Source organism: Camelus dromedarius, chromosome 23, assembly GCF_036321535.1.
Source record: "Camelus dromedarius isolate mCamDro1 chromosome 23, mCamDro1.pat, whole genome shotgun sequence".
Classification (NCBI taxonomy): domain Eukaryota; kingdom Metazoa; phylum Chordata; class Mammalia; order Artiodactyla; family Camelidae; genus Camelus; species Camelus dromedarius.
In genome coordinates this window covers 24,610,703-24,627,777 of record NC_087458.1, presented here as the reverse complement: position 1 = coordinate 24,627,777, position 17,075 = coordinate 24,610,703, and the positions used below count along the sequence as shown (strand labels likewise).

The 17,075-nt window shown below is 37.1% G+C and overlaps 1 protein-coding gene across 4 annotated transcripts in view; it reads left to right on the top strand.

The window, feature by feature from the left end:
• The window catches only part of TOR1AIP2 (torsin 1A interacting protein 2), a 35,876-nt gene extending 19,461 nt beyond the window's left edge, over window positions 1–16,415 (top strand). For 3 of the 4 annotated variants that reach the window (XM_064478049.1, XM_031435673.2, XM_010992909.3), the window contains exons 2-5: window positions 5,898–6,076; window positions 8,034–8,546; window positions 10,412–10,513; window positions 11,156–16,415. In XM_064478049.1, the coding sequence (XP_064334119.1) occupies window positions 6,043–6,076; window positions 8,034–8,546; window positions 10,412–10,513; window positions 11,156–11,916 (1,410 nt within the window). In that variant the 5' untranslated portion in view covers window positions 5,898–6,042 and the 3' untranslated portion in view covers window positions 11,917–16,415. Of the gene's footprint in view, window positions 1–1,650; window positions 2,635–5,897; window positions 6,077–8,033; window positions 8,547–10,411; window positions 10,514–11,155 lie in introns of those variants that run through there. The other variant, XM_064478050.1, reaches the window with a different exon arrangement.
• The last annotated feature ends 660 nt before the right edge of the window (window positions 16,416–17,075 follow it).

Sequence of the window (17,075 nt, the reverse complement as noted above, 5' to 3'; positions counted from 1 at the left end):
GGATTAAAGCCAATTGTAAGAACTCAATCCTGAATTATTGAAAACTTCTTAAATCCTTTCTGATGAAGGACAAGATTTATCTTGGGACTGAGGGCAAGCCTGTAGTTGTGTGAGTCAAACGGTCTTTGATGTAAAGATTAAGAGGCCTGGAGGGATGGATGACCAGAGGCAGATCCTTGTCACATTTTTAAGGCCCATTTATAATCATAATTACAGTAGATGTAATTGCTACATGATTTATTAAATCACCTGAGACTTTCTGACAACTCTGAAATAAGCAGTTTGAGAAAAGTTGAAGGACACGTGCAAATTCACCCAGGTCATACGTGCTAGAGTCACAATTCAAACCTAGATTCCAGGTGCTATGTAGTATGTTTACTATAAGGTGGTGTTTTTTTGGTGGTTGTTTTGGGGTTTTTTTGTGTTTTTTTGTGTTTTTTTTTTTAGTGTCATAGTTAAAAGCTTGGGTGCCATGGACTGAGTTCAAATCCTAACTGCTTTTACTAGTGGTGTGTTCTTGGGTAAGATTCTTAACCTCTCTGTATCTCAGCTTCCTCATCTGTAAGATAGTGGGAATGTTAATAATAGTCCATACATCATAAGATTTTTGTGGAAATTACAAGAGTAAATGCATAAAATGCTTTGAATTTTGCCTGGCACAAAGAAAGCACTGAATTAATGCTATTATTTTTGTTATGTATGTTTTATATGGTATTTGTCTCCACAACGGGATCATAAATTGTTTGAGGGCCAAGATAGCTGCCTTTTTTTTTTTAATCATCCCTAGAGCCTAAAATGGCATCATTCACTAAAATGTAAGAGTCTTTACAAATAGAAAAGATAAGTACTTATTGGGCCCTGACTGCCATTAAATTTGTCGTGATGGCATTTATCTCTAAACTATCATCCTAGACTTACTGATGCTCTTTTGTCCTTCTTAGCAGCTAAACTAATTTCCCTTTCTTCTTTTTTTTTTTTAATTTAATTTATGTTTAAATGTTGCAGATAACCAGAGCTGCTTGATACCTACCTCTTCCCTGTTCCCCAGTTTTCCTCCAGGTCTCCATCCCCACCCCTCCCATACTTGTCCCCAGTCCCTGTGGTGAGACTAGGGGGTCCCAGGATGGAGTAGAGGTTGGGTGAGGTCCTACTGCTCCCCCAGCCCCACTCACAAGGGTAGCTTTTCCTTACCTCCTCTCAGCTGGTTGTAACAAAACACACAGAAGCCTGTGGTTGACGTGCACGTCTGTCACATTCAGTTTGGTGTATCTGGGCTCAGAGTTACCACTACAGGCCTTTCCTCTTGATTCTTTTCCCCACAGAAGCTAATATACTTCATTTTATTACTTACTTAAAAAATTGTTAACTATATCAATCACATAGGAAAGTGCAGAAAATAACATTCATCTATGTACCCAGATCTAAAGTACATTAACATTTTGCCACATTTACCTCATTTTTTAAAAAGATACTTTATAGATGTAGCTGAAACCCATTCTTGTTCTCAGCCTATTCCTATCCTTCCCTCAGCAGAAGCAAGCATGTATCCTTTCTGTTCACGTTTAATTTTTATATAAATTTAAATAAGGTACAGAGCAATAAAAAAGAAATGAACACTTTCAAAATTGTATTACTCAGTAACATTCATATATAAACATGTATTATGCATCAATTTATAGAGTTACCCTTACAACACTTTATTTTATATGTTGGCGTCTGCTGAACTTGGCTGTATTGCTGCATTGCAAAGGTCATTCTGTGGACCAGACAATGAACCAGGCTGTCAAAGCACTACCGTTGGTACATTGAGATGAAGCAGAAAGGGTACATCTTAAAAGACAGAGCACAGGGCAGCCACAACTGAAGAGGAATCAGTGAAGCAATTTTGTGTCCTCTTCAGAGAAGTCCCAGGATATCGAAATTAAGGAAGACATTCTCCGTAAGTGGAGGAAAAAACCTTACTCCTTTCACCTCTTTCAAGCCCTCATGGAGACAGTTAAAGCAAAACAAGCTTTGCTGATTTCAGGGTCACAGGGAAGTGGAGATAACTACCAGTGATAAGACTAAGTTTTATTTAAGTGGAAAAATGAATCACTATAACCTCCACAAATAGGGCACTGAAAACCAACATTTCACAACTGAGCTTGTAAGGAATTCACTAAAAGTAAATGTCTTTTGTGCCAAATGAAGCATGTGGGTCTTCATGACTTCTCTTTTGCAGAAGATATCATCAAAGGAATTTTTTCCTCTTTTGGACATACTTATGGACTGGTTTTTTTCCCTACAGCTGCCAAAAGTCTTCAACGCCCCTGTTTTCCACCAGGATGAGGCTCTGCCTCACTTCTGTTATGCAGTGCACAGATTCCTAATGTATACACTTCCTGGTATGGACTGGACACTGTTCAAAAGATTGACCCGCTCCTGGAATAGTGGCCTCCAGATCTCCCAGACACCTCACCATGTGACTTCTTGTGAGGATGAGTCAAGAACCTCCGTGTTTGTACTGCTTCCTCCTTGTAGCCTTGAGGGGATACCATTTCAGCTGTGAACAGCGATATGTTACAGAGGGTCTGAATGAAGTGGGCTACAGGAACGATGTGCACCTTGTGCAAGAAAAGCATATGCTGAGCATTTGTAAGATTACAGAAGTGTCTCTGATGATTCCTTTGCACATTGTTTATTGGCTCCAACCCAGTTTCCAAGGAGTTCGTTTTGAAAGCACTCAGTTCTGTTTATTTGAAATAAGGTTTATTGAGGATATTCTACATGCAATAAAATGTACAGATTTTAAGTTCTGTACAAATGTAACTACCACCTCAATAAAGATATGAAACCCTTTTCATTCCCCCAGAAGGTTTCCTCGGCCCTTTTCCAGTGGGTAATCCTCCCCCTAGGAACCGCTGGTCTGTTTTCCATCACCGTAGAGCATGGGCCATTCTAGACCTTCATGTAAATGGAGTCTGGCATATAATCTTGCGTGTGGCTTTTTTCACTCTTCACATTTTTTAGATCCATCCATGTTATGGTACGTATCAGTAGTTGGTTCACTTTTACTCCATTCATTCAATTTTTAAATCACTCTATGCAGTATTTTGTTTCTTAAATTTTATAAAAATGCTATCATGTGCTTTTACACATTTTTAATATATAAATCATTAATCTAATTCTATATCTAATATTAAAGAATATGCCACACATTTGAAAATCCACTTCCTTATATATGGACATTTAGGCTTTCTCATTTTCCCTCATTTTAAACAATGCTGCTACAAACATCATTGGGCACTTGAGGAAAAGTTCCTCTAAGGTATTATCTAAAAGCAGAAATGCTGATTTATAGAGTATGTGTGTCTTAACTAGATACTACGAATTGCTCTCCAAAGTAACACTAACATTTACCTCATTGCTAGTAGAGTTTAAGAGTTCTCTGTATCCAGATCCTCACCAATACTTGGTATTGCCCGATTTTTAAACTTTTGCCAATCTGATGGTTATGAAATGGTATCTTACCATTATTTTGCATTTCCTTCACTACTTCTCTTACCAACTCATTAGACTTTGAGATGTCCTCCTTATTTAACTACTTGTCCATCTCTTTTGCCCACTTTTTTAAAAAAAAACATTATTTGTCCCTCACTGATTTTGAGGCATCTTCATGTATTCTAGCTATTAATCCTTTGCCGATTATATATGTTACTGATACTTGTCTAGTCAGCAAGTTTATCTTTTAACTTTGATTTTGATAATTTGATAGATATTAACATTTTTAACACCATCCCATTTGTTAAATTCCCCTTTATGGTTTGTGTATTTGATATCTTGCTTAAGAAAATCTTGAGGTTATAAAGATAATCCATAATTTCTTCTGAAAATTTCGAAGTTTTGTTCTTTACATTTAGGTCTCTAATCTGGAATTGATCTTTTTTTTCCCCATTTGAAAATTCAGTTGTCCTCAAACTATTTGTTCGCCAATCCATTCTTTTTCTTGTGTCACTCCGTTTCCTTTACATATGTACGCATGTATTTCTTGGCTCTGTATTCTGTATAATCTTTTGGTCTGTTCTTGTATCAGTGCCGTATTGTTTTTAATGTCTTGATAGATCTGATAAAGATATCCCCCCTCCTTCACGATTCTTTTTTCTTCCTTCAGAATTATCTTAACTCTTCTTAATCCTTTACTGCTCTTTGTGAATTTTAGGGTCAGCTTGTCTGCTCCATAAGAACACATAACAATAAATTGTCCCGAGATTTTGTTTTAAATTGCAGTGAATTTATAGATTAATTTGGAGAGAATTGGCATTAAATGGTTTTAAGTCTTACTGTCTATATGCACAATATATTTCGCTACTTACTTCGTTTTTATGTCCTTCAATAAAGTTTTATAGTTTTCTTCCTAAAAGTCCTTTTTTTTTAAAGTTTCATTGAGGTATAATTTACATACCATATAGTTCACCCCACTCTAAAATTCCTGCATATATGTTGCTAGATTTATTACTATGTCCCTTTCAGTTTTTATTATGAAGTACCAAACAGTTACTGTGAATAGCATCTGTACTTTCTAAAATTTTTGTCACTGGACTTTCTATTTATTTTTTAAAGGATTGGGGGCTTTTTATTTTCTATCATGAACTAGGGTAGGTGATAATCCTCATTGCAACATGATGGTAATGAAAAACAGCTGGAAGCCCAGTCCCAGGGGACTGGAGATAAAAGAGTGACAAGGAACCCTCCAGATGTGAAACACCAGCAGAAAGGAAACCTGTTTTTAACCCCTCCCTTCACATCCAGTTTATAATTGGCACAACTCTTTACTCACACATTCATGCATTCATTCATTTATTCATTTTTTAAATTAAAATATGGGGTTCTCAAGATATAATGGAAAAGAATCTGAAAAGAAAAAATATATATGTATGTGTATGTAAAAAAAATTGGGTTCTTACTCTACTAAGATCAGTGCTAGCCATTTGGAATTTAAATTTCTAACTTGTAAAATTACATTTTACAAAAGAGTGTGAGAAAGATACAAAAAGGCTAGCTTCTCAACTAGGCTGTCAGAAACAGTGTAACACTTTACAAAGCTCTTTCATGTATATTTTTGTATTTAATCATCATAGCAATCCTTAATCATTTTTATAGATAGTGAAGGTTGGGTAACTTGGGGTGGTATGGTTTTTGACAGTAAGATTTAACTATAAAAGGTAAAAGTAACTTTTTATTGCTTAAAAATTGCCTCTGATTTTGACTCCTTTTGTACAGCTCATAATAATTTATATATCAGTCTTTGAGCACTGCATAGAACGGCACTGTATAAAGAGATATTTGTCTCCACATTTTACAAAAGAATACTGTGAGAAAACCACTGAGAAGGCAGTGACGAGACACTAAGTGTATCTCCTGCTCCTGACACCAAAACAGCCATCTTTGTTTGTCGGCAGGCTCTGTGCATTATTACTTGTTAATGATAAGTGAAAGCTTCTGATAGGCAAACTGAGAAATTTATATGGAACAGAAACTAAAGACACAAAGGGAATCTGCAGTGATTAACTCAGCAGTGACTTAAATCTCCACTCTTAAATTTTTTATTTCAGTTTCAAAAAGATGTTCTCTTCAAGATTCTGGTCACTTGGTCTTGCTTTTTACATCCTTTCAGACACTGGAATGTGTTAGGAGGTTGTGGCATCTATGCTAGGTTAATAATCTAGAGCTTTTTTTCTGCTTGTAGCCTAGGATTTGGAATATGGTCTTCATGAAAGCCAGAAAATGTTTCTCTTCACTAGAAAAGTTTCAGAGAGGAAATATTACTCAAACTAAACAGACTTAGTAAATAAAGCTGAAATTGACATTTCTCCCATGTATGAGTAAAAAGTCATTTAATTTTTTTCATTTTATTTTAGTCACTGTGTATATGCCTTGTTTCCCGGGTCCTCGGGAAGCATGAGTCTATCTGGACTTGAGACAAGAAGAAAACAAGACATCTTCAGAAGGAAAACCAGACACTAGCAAAAAGTATCCCAAAGTCTGAAGAGACAGGACACAAACATGACCGACAGAGGACTTAGGGATCCTCCACAGGGTAAGACTAGTTTGTACAGCACGAGATTTGTGCTATAGGAAAGCTAGGGCTGTGCTAAGTGAGAAAATCTGCTGACGGAAACTGAAGTTTGGAAGTAAAAAAGAAGTTAATGTAATTGCTTAATTTGTTATAAGTCTTGTTCTTTCACATCTCCTGGATTTTCACCATAGTGTCAGACCCTAATTATGAAGAAGAGTAATGTTTTAGAGACTCCAATAGTAGGAACCTAGAGTATTGGGAAAATAAAATGCATCTTAAAAAAAGATGGTAGGCAAATTGTTTTATATATTTTAAAAAATCAAAATATGATAAGCTAAATATTTAGAAGGGGGAATCTTTCAATCATAGGGAAAGATGAAATTTAAATTATTCCTGCATATATATATATATATAGGAGATATAAAGTAGGCAAAGTACGACGTAAGCTTTTCAGGAAAAAAGTGCATATTTAAATCTTTTATTAAGGATATTTTAAAATATATAAGAATGAACAGTATCGTGTACTCCCATGTACTCAATATCTAACTTCAACTTTTACCTACATAATGCTAATCTTGTTGCCTGCCTTGAAAGATTTAAGTGCAAATCCAAGACATTATATCATTTTATTCAACAGTACTTTAGCTTACATCTAAAGATAAATTTTTAAAAAACAGAACTAGCATTATCACACCTAAAAAATAAATTAATAGTTACTCCTCACTGTTACCACATATATAGCCAGTGTTCACATTTTCCCAATTGTCTCATGATCTTTTTTTCTTTGCAGTTGGGTTTTTAATTTTTTTAAATTCTTTTCAGTTGGGTCACATACTGCATTTGATTGATACATCTTTTAGGTTACTCTTTTTTAAAGCTTTATAATAGAAATTTTCAAACATACATAAAAGTAGGGAGAGAGATGAAATGAATCCCATGTACTGGTCAAACAGCTTCATCTGCTGTCCACATATGCTCAGTGTTGTCTCATTTACCTTCCCTTCTCCTTACCCCCATGTCAGTAATTGAAGCAAATTCTAGATATCATATAATTCTAGCCATAAATTCTTGAATACTTACATCTAAATGATATGGATTCCTTTTTAAAAACATGATCACAATACCTTTATATACCTAAAAGATGAACAATAATTCCTTAGTCTCATCAGACATCTGGTGTTCAAGTTTTCCTGATTGTCTCATAAATATTTCTTTAACAACTGATTTGTTTGACATCAGATCTAAATCATGTAGCCCACACAGTGCATTTGGGTGATGTGTCCCATGTATCTCTTAACCGACACGTCACCCCTGCTTTTTTTTTCCTTTTCTTGCTATTGATTTTTACTTCTTGCTGTTATTAAAGAAACAAAGTCTTTTGTCCCTTGGAACTTCCTACATTCTGGGTTTTGCTGATTATGTTCCTGAGGTGAAATTTAATATAATCCCTCTATCCCTGTATTTCTTAGAAACTGGTAGAGGTTTGATAGTTTCCGGTTCAGCTTGGCAAGAATACTTCCTATTGCATTGAATTGGGAGGTTAAGGATGTCTGTATTTTGCCTCTTTTTGTGGTGTTAAGATTGATCAGTGGGTTCCAGCAGTTGTCAGTCTGGTTTATCTATTACAGAATTCTTCACTAGCCTTTACATAATGGTTTTAGCTGTTACTGATGATTATTGCCTAGATTCATTATTTCATTAGGGAAGAGAGTGTATTTAATATAACCAAAAGTTGGTTCTGCCACTCAAAATAGTTCTATATTAATATTACTTGTTAGATTTATTAACATGATGATAGATGTGTTTGTTTAATCAATCGCCTTTAGTGGAAGTCAGAAGAAATACTGTTTGGGAAGAGTACCTTGTAAGCCATAAAAATCAATATAAATATTACTTTTTATTAACCAGGGAGCTTGTTAAAGTACAAAAATTGAGGGAAGTTTTTTTCAATAAAAATTATACATTTTTATCTCAATAGATTCTCAAAAGAATTTGGAAAATGACCCATCAGTAAGCCCTCAGGCACAGGAGACCACGGTCACAGCAAGTACCACTGAAGAAGCTCAGACCCCAAATCCTGCCTCTGGTCTTAACAAAGATCACCAAGAGATAGAATCAATTGGTCCAGAAAGTCCAGAAGTAGGCGATCAGTCAGCAAGTCCAGACGAAACAAATTATGGGAAAGATCCAGAGGATGTGGAAGGTGAGAACAACCAGAGTTTTCAGGATGGAGAACCAGGGAATCCACTCCCTTCAGAAAGTGAAGAAGAGCCCCTGGATCCAGAATCCAGCTGTTCTCCAAGTGACAAGATGGGAAGAGCAGGTCCACACTCGGTGAGCAGCTCTGCAGCCCTCCCCGAGGACGTGACCGACAGACCCGGAGCCTCGCGGGAGCCGCCTGCCGCAGACCCTGAGGACGCCCAGAGCCCTGGTGGTTCCACTGCGGGGCTGGAGGGCCAGGACTCACTGAGGAGGAGACTGCTGGCGCCAGGTGAGAGAAGCCCTGGACTTCTACCCTGTTTTGTATGCTCTGTCACTGGGAACACAGCATAGGCCAGGCCGCTTCTCTTCAGAGAACTTCTCTTTCCTTCAAAGGGTTAAGGCCTTTGCTCCTTGCCCAAGGTCACATAAAGAGAGGACTGCATTGAGATTACAGTGAGGTTTCTCATCTCCTGAACTGGCTCATTCCACTACATTAAGTTGCTTCCCACACATAAACTGCATTTTTAAACACTTTTTATTTATTTGCTGTTTGTATTAATGCAGTATAATTTTTTTTAAAGGCTTAACTTTAAAAAAAAAATCACCTCTAGCTTCTTCTTTATTTCTTATGAGTGTATTTTCACTTTCAGTTTTTAAAATCTTTTCATTTGGTGGGTAACGGAATGCTACTTAAATCAAGAGCTAGGTATATTTTAAAACCACCACCAGTGAGTATAGTACCTTCAATCAGTCATATTTCAGTTTTGAACTGAACTGAGCAAGTCAGTTAATTTCTCTGTACTGGATTTTCCCTGCTTGTATATTAAGGAGAACAAGCATCGTATCTCCCCTCATGAAGATAATAGCTGCAGGGTGCTAAGTCTTTCTGTAACTCCAGGGAAAGGCAAGGGCTGTCTCTCATTTATTGTGTTTCTGTGGTACCTGGCACAGAGAAGCAACTTTATGAATATTTGTTAAATGAATGAATGAATGCATGTGATTTGTATGGACCACCATCTGCCATCAGAATTTCAGTGTGCAAGTTCACTGAGTAGAGGAAGAAAATACTATTTTTAAAATGCAATTTATGTGTGAGAAGCAACTTATTATAATGGAATGAGCTAATCTAGGAAACAAGAAACCTTGTTCTGATCTCAACTCGGCCACATCTCTTTATGTGAACTCGGGCGAAGCCCTTAACATCCCTGGACCTTTTGTTACAGTAGGTAAGGCAGGGAGCTAGACTAGGTGATCATTAAAGATTCCTTCCGCCCTTGAATTCTGTGACATTTTAAAATGCCATTTTTTTGTGTGATATGACTGGGTGAACTGTCCTTTATAGGTGAAGATGACTCTACTTTTTGTATGTTGATGGAGTGTGCTATTTGAGTTATTTCTCCTCGGAGGGTATTGGGCAGTGCTCAGCTTTCACCATTTCATGAGGTACCTGGCAGGGGTCAACCACACGTTGAGACTCTAGAGTGACTTGGCTTAGAGTCTACAAAATGCTGCCCTCCTTTTCACCCACACATTTTAAGATTGGTGTCACATCCTACACGTACATTTTTATATAGTTCATAAATTTTCTTAACCTTATACTCTTTGCTTTGAATACCTCACTCACGAAGAGTTCCAAACTTGTTTTCGTAAGCTGTTTTGCAAAGTAAGCTACTACCACTGCACAGTGATCTCTCCTGCCTCTGAGTGCAGTGCCTCTGTCATTGAGGAGCCACGTGAGACTTGAACACTGAAATCGGAGTGTCATTGCTCTGTGTTGTTGAGTCTGGCATACAGACATTTCTTAAATCCCTTCTTAATTCTGTACATTTTGTTGAATCACATTTTAGATAGGTTTGCCTGCAATATTAGGATATTTGTTTCTTTGTCCCTGATCTCAGGGCCAGTGAAGAATTGTGGATGGAGCAAAAGCATCCTTAAGTGAATTTTACAGCACTTTATTTTTTTATTCTAAGTAGAATAAAGGTAATAGTGAGCCTTAAGGAAAAGACAGGGAAAAAGTTCACTTTTTATAAAAAAAAATTTTATAAAGTATGGAAAACTCTCAGTCAAATAATTCTTTGGCAAGAGGTATAAAGGTATACAGACTCTCATTGGTGTACTGTCTAAAAATAATGTTCCTTTTTTTTCCCCCAGAGGCTGAGAGGCATCAACAAGAGATACAGAAATTGGAAGAAAACAAAGAGAATGCACAGGATACCGGGAGAAAGATGAATAAAAAGGATTTTTTGAGCTATGGTGAGAACAAAACTGGTCTTACTGCAGCGTTGATTCACATTCAGAAATCCTCAGAGAAATACCTAGCAAACTAGCAGATTTAAATATGTTTAACATTGTCTTAATGGTTTTTTAAAAAAAGTTTGTCATATTAGAATACAGCAATGGAGGTTTAGGGATTTTTCCTTTAGAGGTGTTGGCCAATATTTTGCCATCCTCAACAAAATGGGAATTCCCACAGGAGTTAGGGCTTTTCATCAACAAGAAACTAAAACTACTGTTTCAATGAGAGAGCATTAATTTCTCAAGTGGCATTTTTACATTTTGACCTTTTAGGAAAAAATGGCCTTCTCCAGGCAGTGAATCCTTTGAGAAGGTAGAACAGACCTCTCGTTTCAAAATCACATCATTAGTTATAGCAACAAATACATAAACTTAGCTTTTACCTTTTAACAGAGATGTTGTCTCTTCAAATAATTTAAGAAATTTAAGAAAAAGTGTTTCTGGTAGACTTCAGTGGCTGGAAGTTTAAAGGGTTTAGGCAAAAGAAAGTCACCACAGCCAGTAAAATCAGTGTATCTGCCTCTTTTCAATTTACCGCAGGCTTTATTTCTGACTTACGTTCTCTCTAATTTCGTCTTTTGTTTTCTCATTCTCTGACAGGCTCCATCTTTCTTGGCTTCATGGTTCTGACTCTTGTTTTGCTAAGTTCTGTTAATAGCTACTATTCCTCTCCAGCCCAGCAAGTGCCCAAAAATCCAGCTTTGGAGGCCTTCTTGGTTCATTTCAGCCAATTGAAGGATAAATTTCCAGGCCAGAGTTCCTTTTTGTGGCAGAGAGGACTTAAGTTTCTCCAGAAGCACCTCAATTCTTCAAACCCCACTGAGCCAGCCACCATCATATTTACAGCAGCTCGAGAGGGAAGAGAGACCCTGAGGTGCCTGAGCCACCACGTGGCAGATGCCTACACGTCCTCCCAGAAAGTCTCTGCCATTCAGATTGATGGGGCTGGGAGAACCTTGCAGGACAGTGACAAGGTCAAGCATTCAGTTGACATGGAGCTGAGCTCCGGGTTTGAGAAGGGCCAGAAGGCTGCTGTGGTACATCGCTTTGAATCCCTCCCTGCAGGCTCCACCTTGATCTTCTACAAGTATTGTGACCATGAGAATGCTGCCTTTAAAGATGTGGCCCTGGTCCTAACGGTCCTACTGGAGGAGGAGACCTTAGACGCAAGTGTCGGCCCACGGGAAACTGAAGAGAAAGTGCGAGATTTACTCTGGGCGAGGTTTACCAACTCCAGCACTCCCAGCTCTTTCAACCACATGGATTCAGACAAACTGAGCGGGCTGTGGAGCCGCATTTCCCACCTGGTGCTGCCCGTCCAGCCCGTGAGGAACATAGAAGAACAGGGCTGCTCTCTATAAGCCAAGCACGGAGTTGGTTATGGAAGGCATGGGTATATTAAAAAGTCAGTTTAAAAGCCTTCTGTTCATATGGAAGGAGCTTGATGAATGTGAGGAAATAGCCTGGAAAGTACAAATGAGCTTATTTTAGAAAAAAATTCATTTTTTACTTTTTTTAAAATTTTTCTTATCTAAGCTTGACAAAGCTAAAAGTTGACCTGACTTTTTCTTTCCTTGCCTTTCAGGCAAATCAGGTATATATAACAGGTATTTTTTTAATCCACAAATATAGCAACATAATCATTGCGTGGGAAGGTAATCTCAGAGTAATTACAGATTGATTTTTGTTTTCTTGAGACTCTAAAGAGCCTTTTAGATAGTATTTGGACTCGGATTAAAGCAATTACAGTTTATGAAACAATGAAAATTTTTAAAAAATTGTATCATGTTAAATATTTTTTAAATTTGTCTTAATAATCTGGTTGGGGGATTACAGCTTATGCTTATTTGCACTTTTGAGTAGTATGAAACAGGAGATAAGAATTCAAATACTTACTTACCTAAGTACTATATGTAAGATATGCTATGTTTTTATTCCGTTAATTAGCTCTGAGATAAAAGCAGCTGTACTCAAGAGATGTTTTTAAAAATTGGAAACAATGGGGCAATTGTTTATAATGGCTGCAAATGAAGATATTCCAGGTGTCTGTATCTTTGTTTCAACTTTCTTGAATGATTCAGAGCAGTGATTTTTTAAGCTGTCTATTGGTACCCCTCCCCTTTGTATCAGCAGTTCTGCTTTTGACCATTTTATATATTGGGATTCTCCATACGATTTGAAAACCATTGATTAGTGGGAAAAAAATCTTAAAAGATAGGAAATGGGTAGGAAAAAATGAATGTAGTAAAACTCATGAGTAGAAAGGGGATGAAACACAGGTTTATCATATAGACTTGGCTATTTATGAAGGATAAAGACCCACAGATGAATAGCAGAATGTATACATTAGTATTTACTAGCATATTTCTGATGCTTTTAAAAATTTCTGTTCATCATTTTTGTCTCCTCTGAATAAACTGTATAGGATGAGAGGTTGAACGCCGTTTAAGCAGAACAGATTTTAATAACCAGCTGAATAGTAGATTTTTATATGGGCACATTAGCATAACTTTACCACACTGTTTACTTGTTAGACAGTGATGGAACATTATATAATGCAGCTAATTTCTTGCCCTGCTAGTTAGAAGTACCATTAGGTTAACAGTTAGGAAAATGTAAGAGATGTTATACTTAGAGGAAACAGAAATGGTAGGTAGATTCTAAGAGGTTTTAATATTTTATTGTTGGACCATGTTTGTAATTGTAAGAAAGCTTGAGAACAGTGTTTATGGAGATAGTACTTGTTGATTTGCATTCCAACCCAAAACCAGAACTTTAGTAAAATGATCTTGACCTCATGAATGATCTGTTCCATTACATGGCATACCCAGGACCTATCACCGTGAACCTGGAATCTTTTAGCTAAGTTTTGGCCTCTCTACTGCTGTGAGAGCATATATATATATATATATTTAAAATGAAGTCACATGATTAAATTATGGAAGGATTTTTTTTTTTTCAGAAACAGTAAAAAGATATACAGCTCTTTGATACCTAAACAGAGATCATAAAGAATTGGGGGAAGAATCTATTTGAAAATGACTGTCACAGGAAAAACAAATCTGTTCTAACCAAGGCCTGACATCCAGTGGAGGGCCATACGTAAAGGAACTGTTTTCGTTTGGGATTTTGCGAAGGACTCTCCCGCTAGATTTGAGGAGACCTTCCTGAATAAGAAGTTAAAGCACAGTGAATATAATGTCAGTGTCAATCCGGTATTTCCAGATCTCCGATGCCAGCGTTACATCACACAAAACCAGCGGTGCCTTGTAGAAGTGTTCTGTCAGCCTGCTGACCTGTGCTACCTCAGCTCCTTAAAAAACCAGTGTGAAGTGTGCACATCTAAGCTGTCAGTGACGCAGATCACAGTTGAGACAAAGGTTGTTTCTTCATTCAGTTGAGTTGATTTTTCATCATTTCCTTTCAGTATAATTTCCAAAAGTCACAATTTTTTTTTTTTTTTTTTACTATTTGGTCTTTGTTAAAAATACTTTCCTTCCATGTATAAGTGCAATCAGCTGAAACTGTTGTCAGTTTTCTGTTCACTATCTCAGAAACCCTTTTAAAAAGCAATATATTAGCTCTGTGATTTCTCATGAGAAAGCAAAAAATTATATTTTTAAATGTATGAATAAAATCTATTATCTAATGTACTCTTAGGTTGGCTTCTATTCAGTTGCATCTGTTTTTTACGTTTACCAAGTTTCCAGATTTTCTTTTGTGTATCTAGTAGTTCATCTTTCATTACTGTAATAGATAGTTAGCTTGTTTGACTTAGAACAGTGGCTTGTGGGCATACGATACCATACATGGTACCCAGACACTGCTGTTTAATTATTATCACAGAACAACTCCCGTTACATTACATATTAATATAAATCACTTCTTGAATGATACCAGAGTTCTAGAAGCAACTGGTAGGATTATAAACAGCCTCTGGACTTGAGTTTCCCCCTGTGGGGTAAACTTTAGGTTCCCCAGTTAGTTCCCAAAAGTTGGCAGAGAAGTTCCAGGGGATTCATATAACTAAATGTAGCAATGCTGTTATTTCTGTTTCTCTTTTTTAAATCAATAAATTTAAATGTATTTCACTTGGAAGCTGCCACAGTCAACGTGGTGTGTAAGGCTCAGCAGGCCTGTTACTACCCACCGTCCTCTGGCTAATGTCCCAGGTGAACAGTGTTATTAGCCCCTGAGGTGGTTTTGACCCTTTTGCAGTTTTTAATTGTTTGATTTATACTTTTATCTGGTAAAGACAGGAAATATAATGAGCATTGTTAAAATACAACAAATTCAGCATGTAAAAGTGATAACAATTCAGCAAGATGATCTTCACCAGGACTATACTTGCATACCTCTGACTACAGTTTTTATGCATATTCAGGTGTCTAGTACTTCAAAAACTAATGTTAAATAGAAAATATAATTACATCTGATTAAGGTTATCATTTAATGGGAGTAAAGCTTGTCTCCATACACAGGGTATTTGTAGAGAAGTACTTTCAAATAGAAACATGACACCTTTTATCTTTTATCATCTGAAAATAAAACGTAACAATTATAAAAATAAACCAATACCTCTTTGTAAAGCCCTCAATATATCATTTTATAAAAGCAGTTTTTAATCTTTTTCAAGTCGACTATGTAGTTAAATATTAATCTTCGTTTTAACATATTTCATTTTAAAATTTGTTGAAAAGTCATAGTGGTTTTGCTTTTTGTTTTCATTTTTTTTCAAAATTAAGGTACCTTGAACACTGTATCACTTGTTTAATAGGAATGTTGAAAAATGATGAAATGATTATTTTAAAATATTTCTAAGGGTGTCTGTAAGATTATAAAATACTTTAGGCTTATGAGTCATGTAGGAAATACTTGTTTTGAATAATAATATATTTGTAAAGAAGATGTTACCAATTCTAGAGAGAACTGAATAAAGTTAAGATATCCATGTAAAACAGGTTTCCCAGATGACTTTAAAATATGCCTTATTTCTATTATGTGAAGTTTTAGGTGTTAGGTTGTGAAGTAGCTGATGATAGGGGCCTAAATTTGCCTCATTCAGACTGAGACTGGGCTGTTGAAACTCATCTGCAGCTAATATGCTGCCCCGTCACCCCCCATCTATGCCAGTGCTGCTCCCCCTGTTTTTAAAAATGTATATACACACTGGTTAAGAGCACTAGCCTTATCCAGACGGTCTGAGAACATAACCAGTATCCCCTAATCTGTGAGTAATCTGTAAAGATGTAAACAGTTTAATCTTCAATGCATTTCCTTCCCGTGTTACGTGCTGTGTTTATTTCAGCTTGTTTTGATGTCTTTAAAAATCCAGAGACTGGTTCCTATACTGGGAAGTGATCTCCCACTTTTCCTCACTGAGGTTCATAAACTAAATCTGCCCTTGGCTAAGAGCAATTCCCTGAACTACAAAGAACATTTTGGACTTGGGAAGCAGCGGGCTGCGTAGGGAGGGTAGAGCTGGCAAGAAGTGATGCCTGCTACTGCCGGCCCACAGCGGTGGCAGCCTGCCTTCCCCGGTGTCCAGCTCGGCTCAGCATCCTCATGCCAGAGCTCTAGGCCACCGCTCTGAGTTGACCAGATTACAAGACGTGTAAATCTGTTTGCCATCCCTTTCGTGAAAGAAGCATTGACTTTCAAACAACTGCATTTTGATTTTTTTTTCCTACTTAACAACAAAAAAAGGGCTTTGCCAATATTAATGTCAAAATTCTTGGCATTCCCCTTCTTCCTTATGTAACCATGATTGCATTTGCATTTGTTTCTTATAGAGGTTGAAGGATGTGCCTTATTCAAATTTGTTGTCTGGTTTTACCAAAAATAAATCATTTTAATTTTTCTCAGTTGACTGATTCTTGATTATAGTTCCCAAAGGAGCAAGTTTATAGAAATGAGCATGGGTCATTAATGATGGGAAATGGGCAATAAGTTCAAGAGCCGAAAGAGTCCTGTGCGTGTCCCGGTGGCACTCGGCCATCAGTGAAATGTACAGCACGGAGGCTGTGCCTGGAATCTACTGCACGTCTCCTTTAGCATCCTTAGAACTCTCTCTGCTTAACGAGGCTGTCTTCAGGAGGGAGAGAGTCTTGTAAGAGCCCTGGGAATTGCTCCTCACCCCAGTGTGCTGACAACTTCCAGTTGTGTGTTGGGAAGTGGGAAAGGCCAGAATGTGTTCAGAATTTCTGCCTTAAAATGATGTCAAACCAGAATTAGCAGAAGTACCTGAATACCCATCTCAGCCCCTTACCTACCCTTCTCTCAGCTTTCTGCCCCCACAATCTATACCCAACTAAGAACAGTGGATCTGCTGACATTTTATTGTACATTTTTCTACCAAATCTGAATTCAGTTTTGAAAGTCTGAAAGATTTATTCTTGCAGTTTAGAAAAATGGGAACTCCTGGGAGTCAGCGTGTCTTAAAAGAGGAGCTTTCAGTGGAATGGGCTAAAGTCAAAGGATAAGACAAGCCTGAAGGGATTTCCAAACATTCACAGTGGGT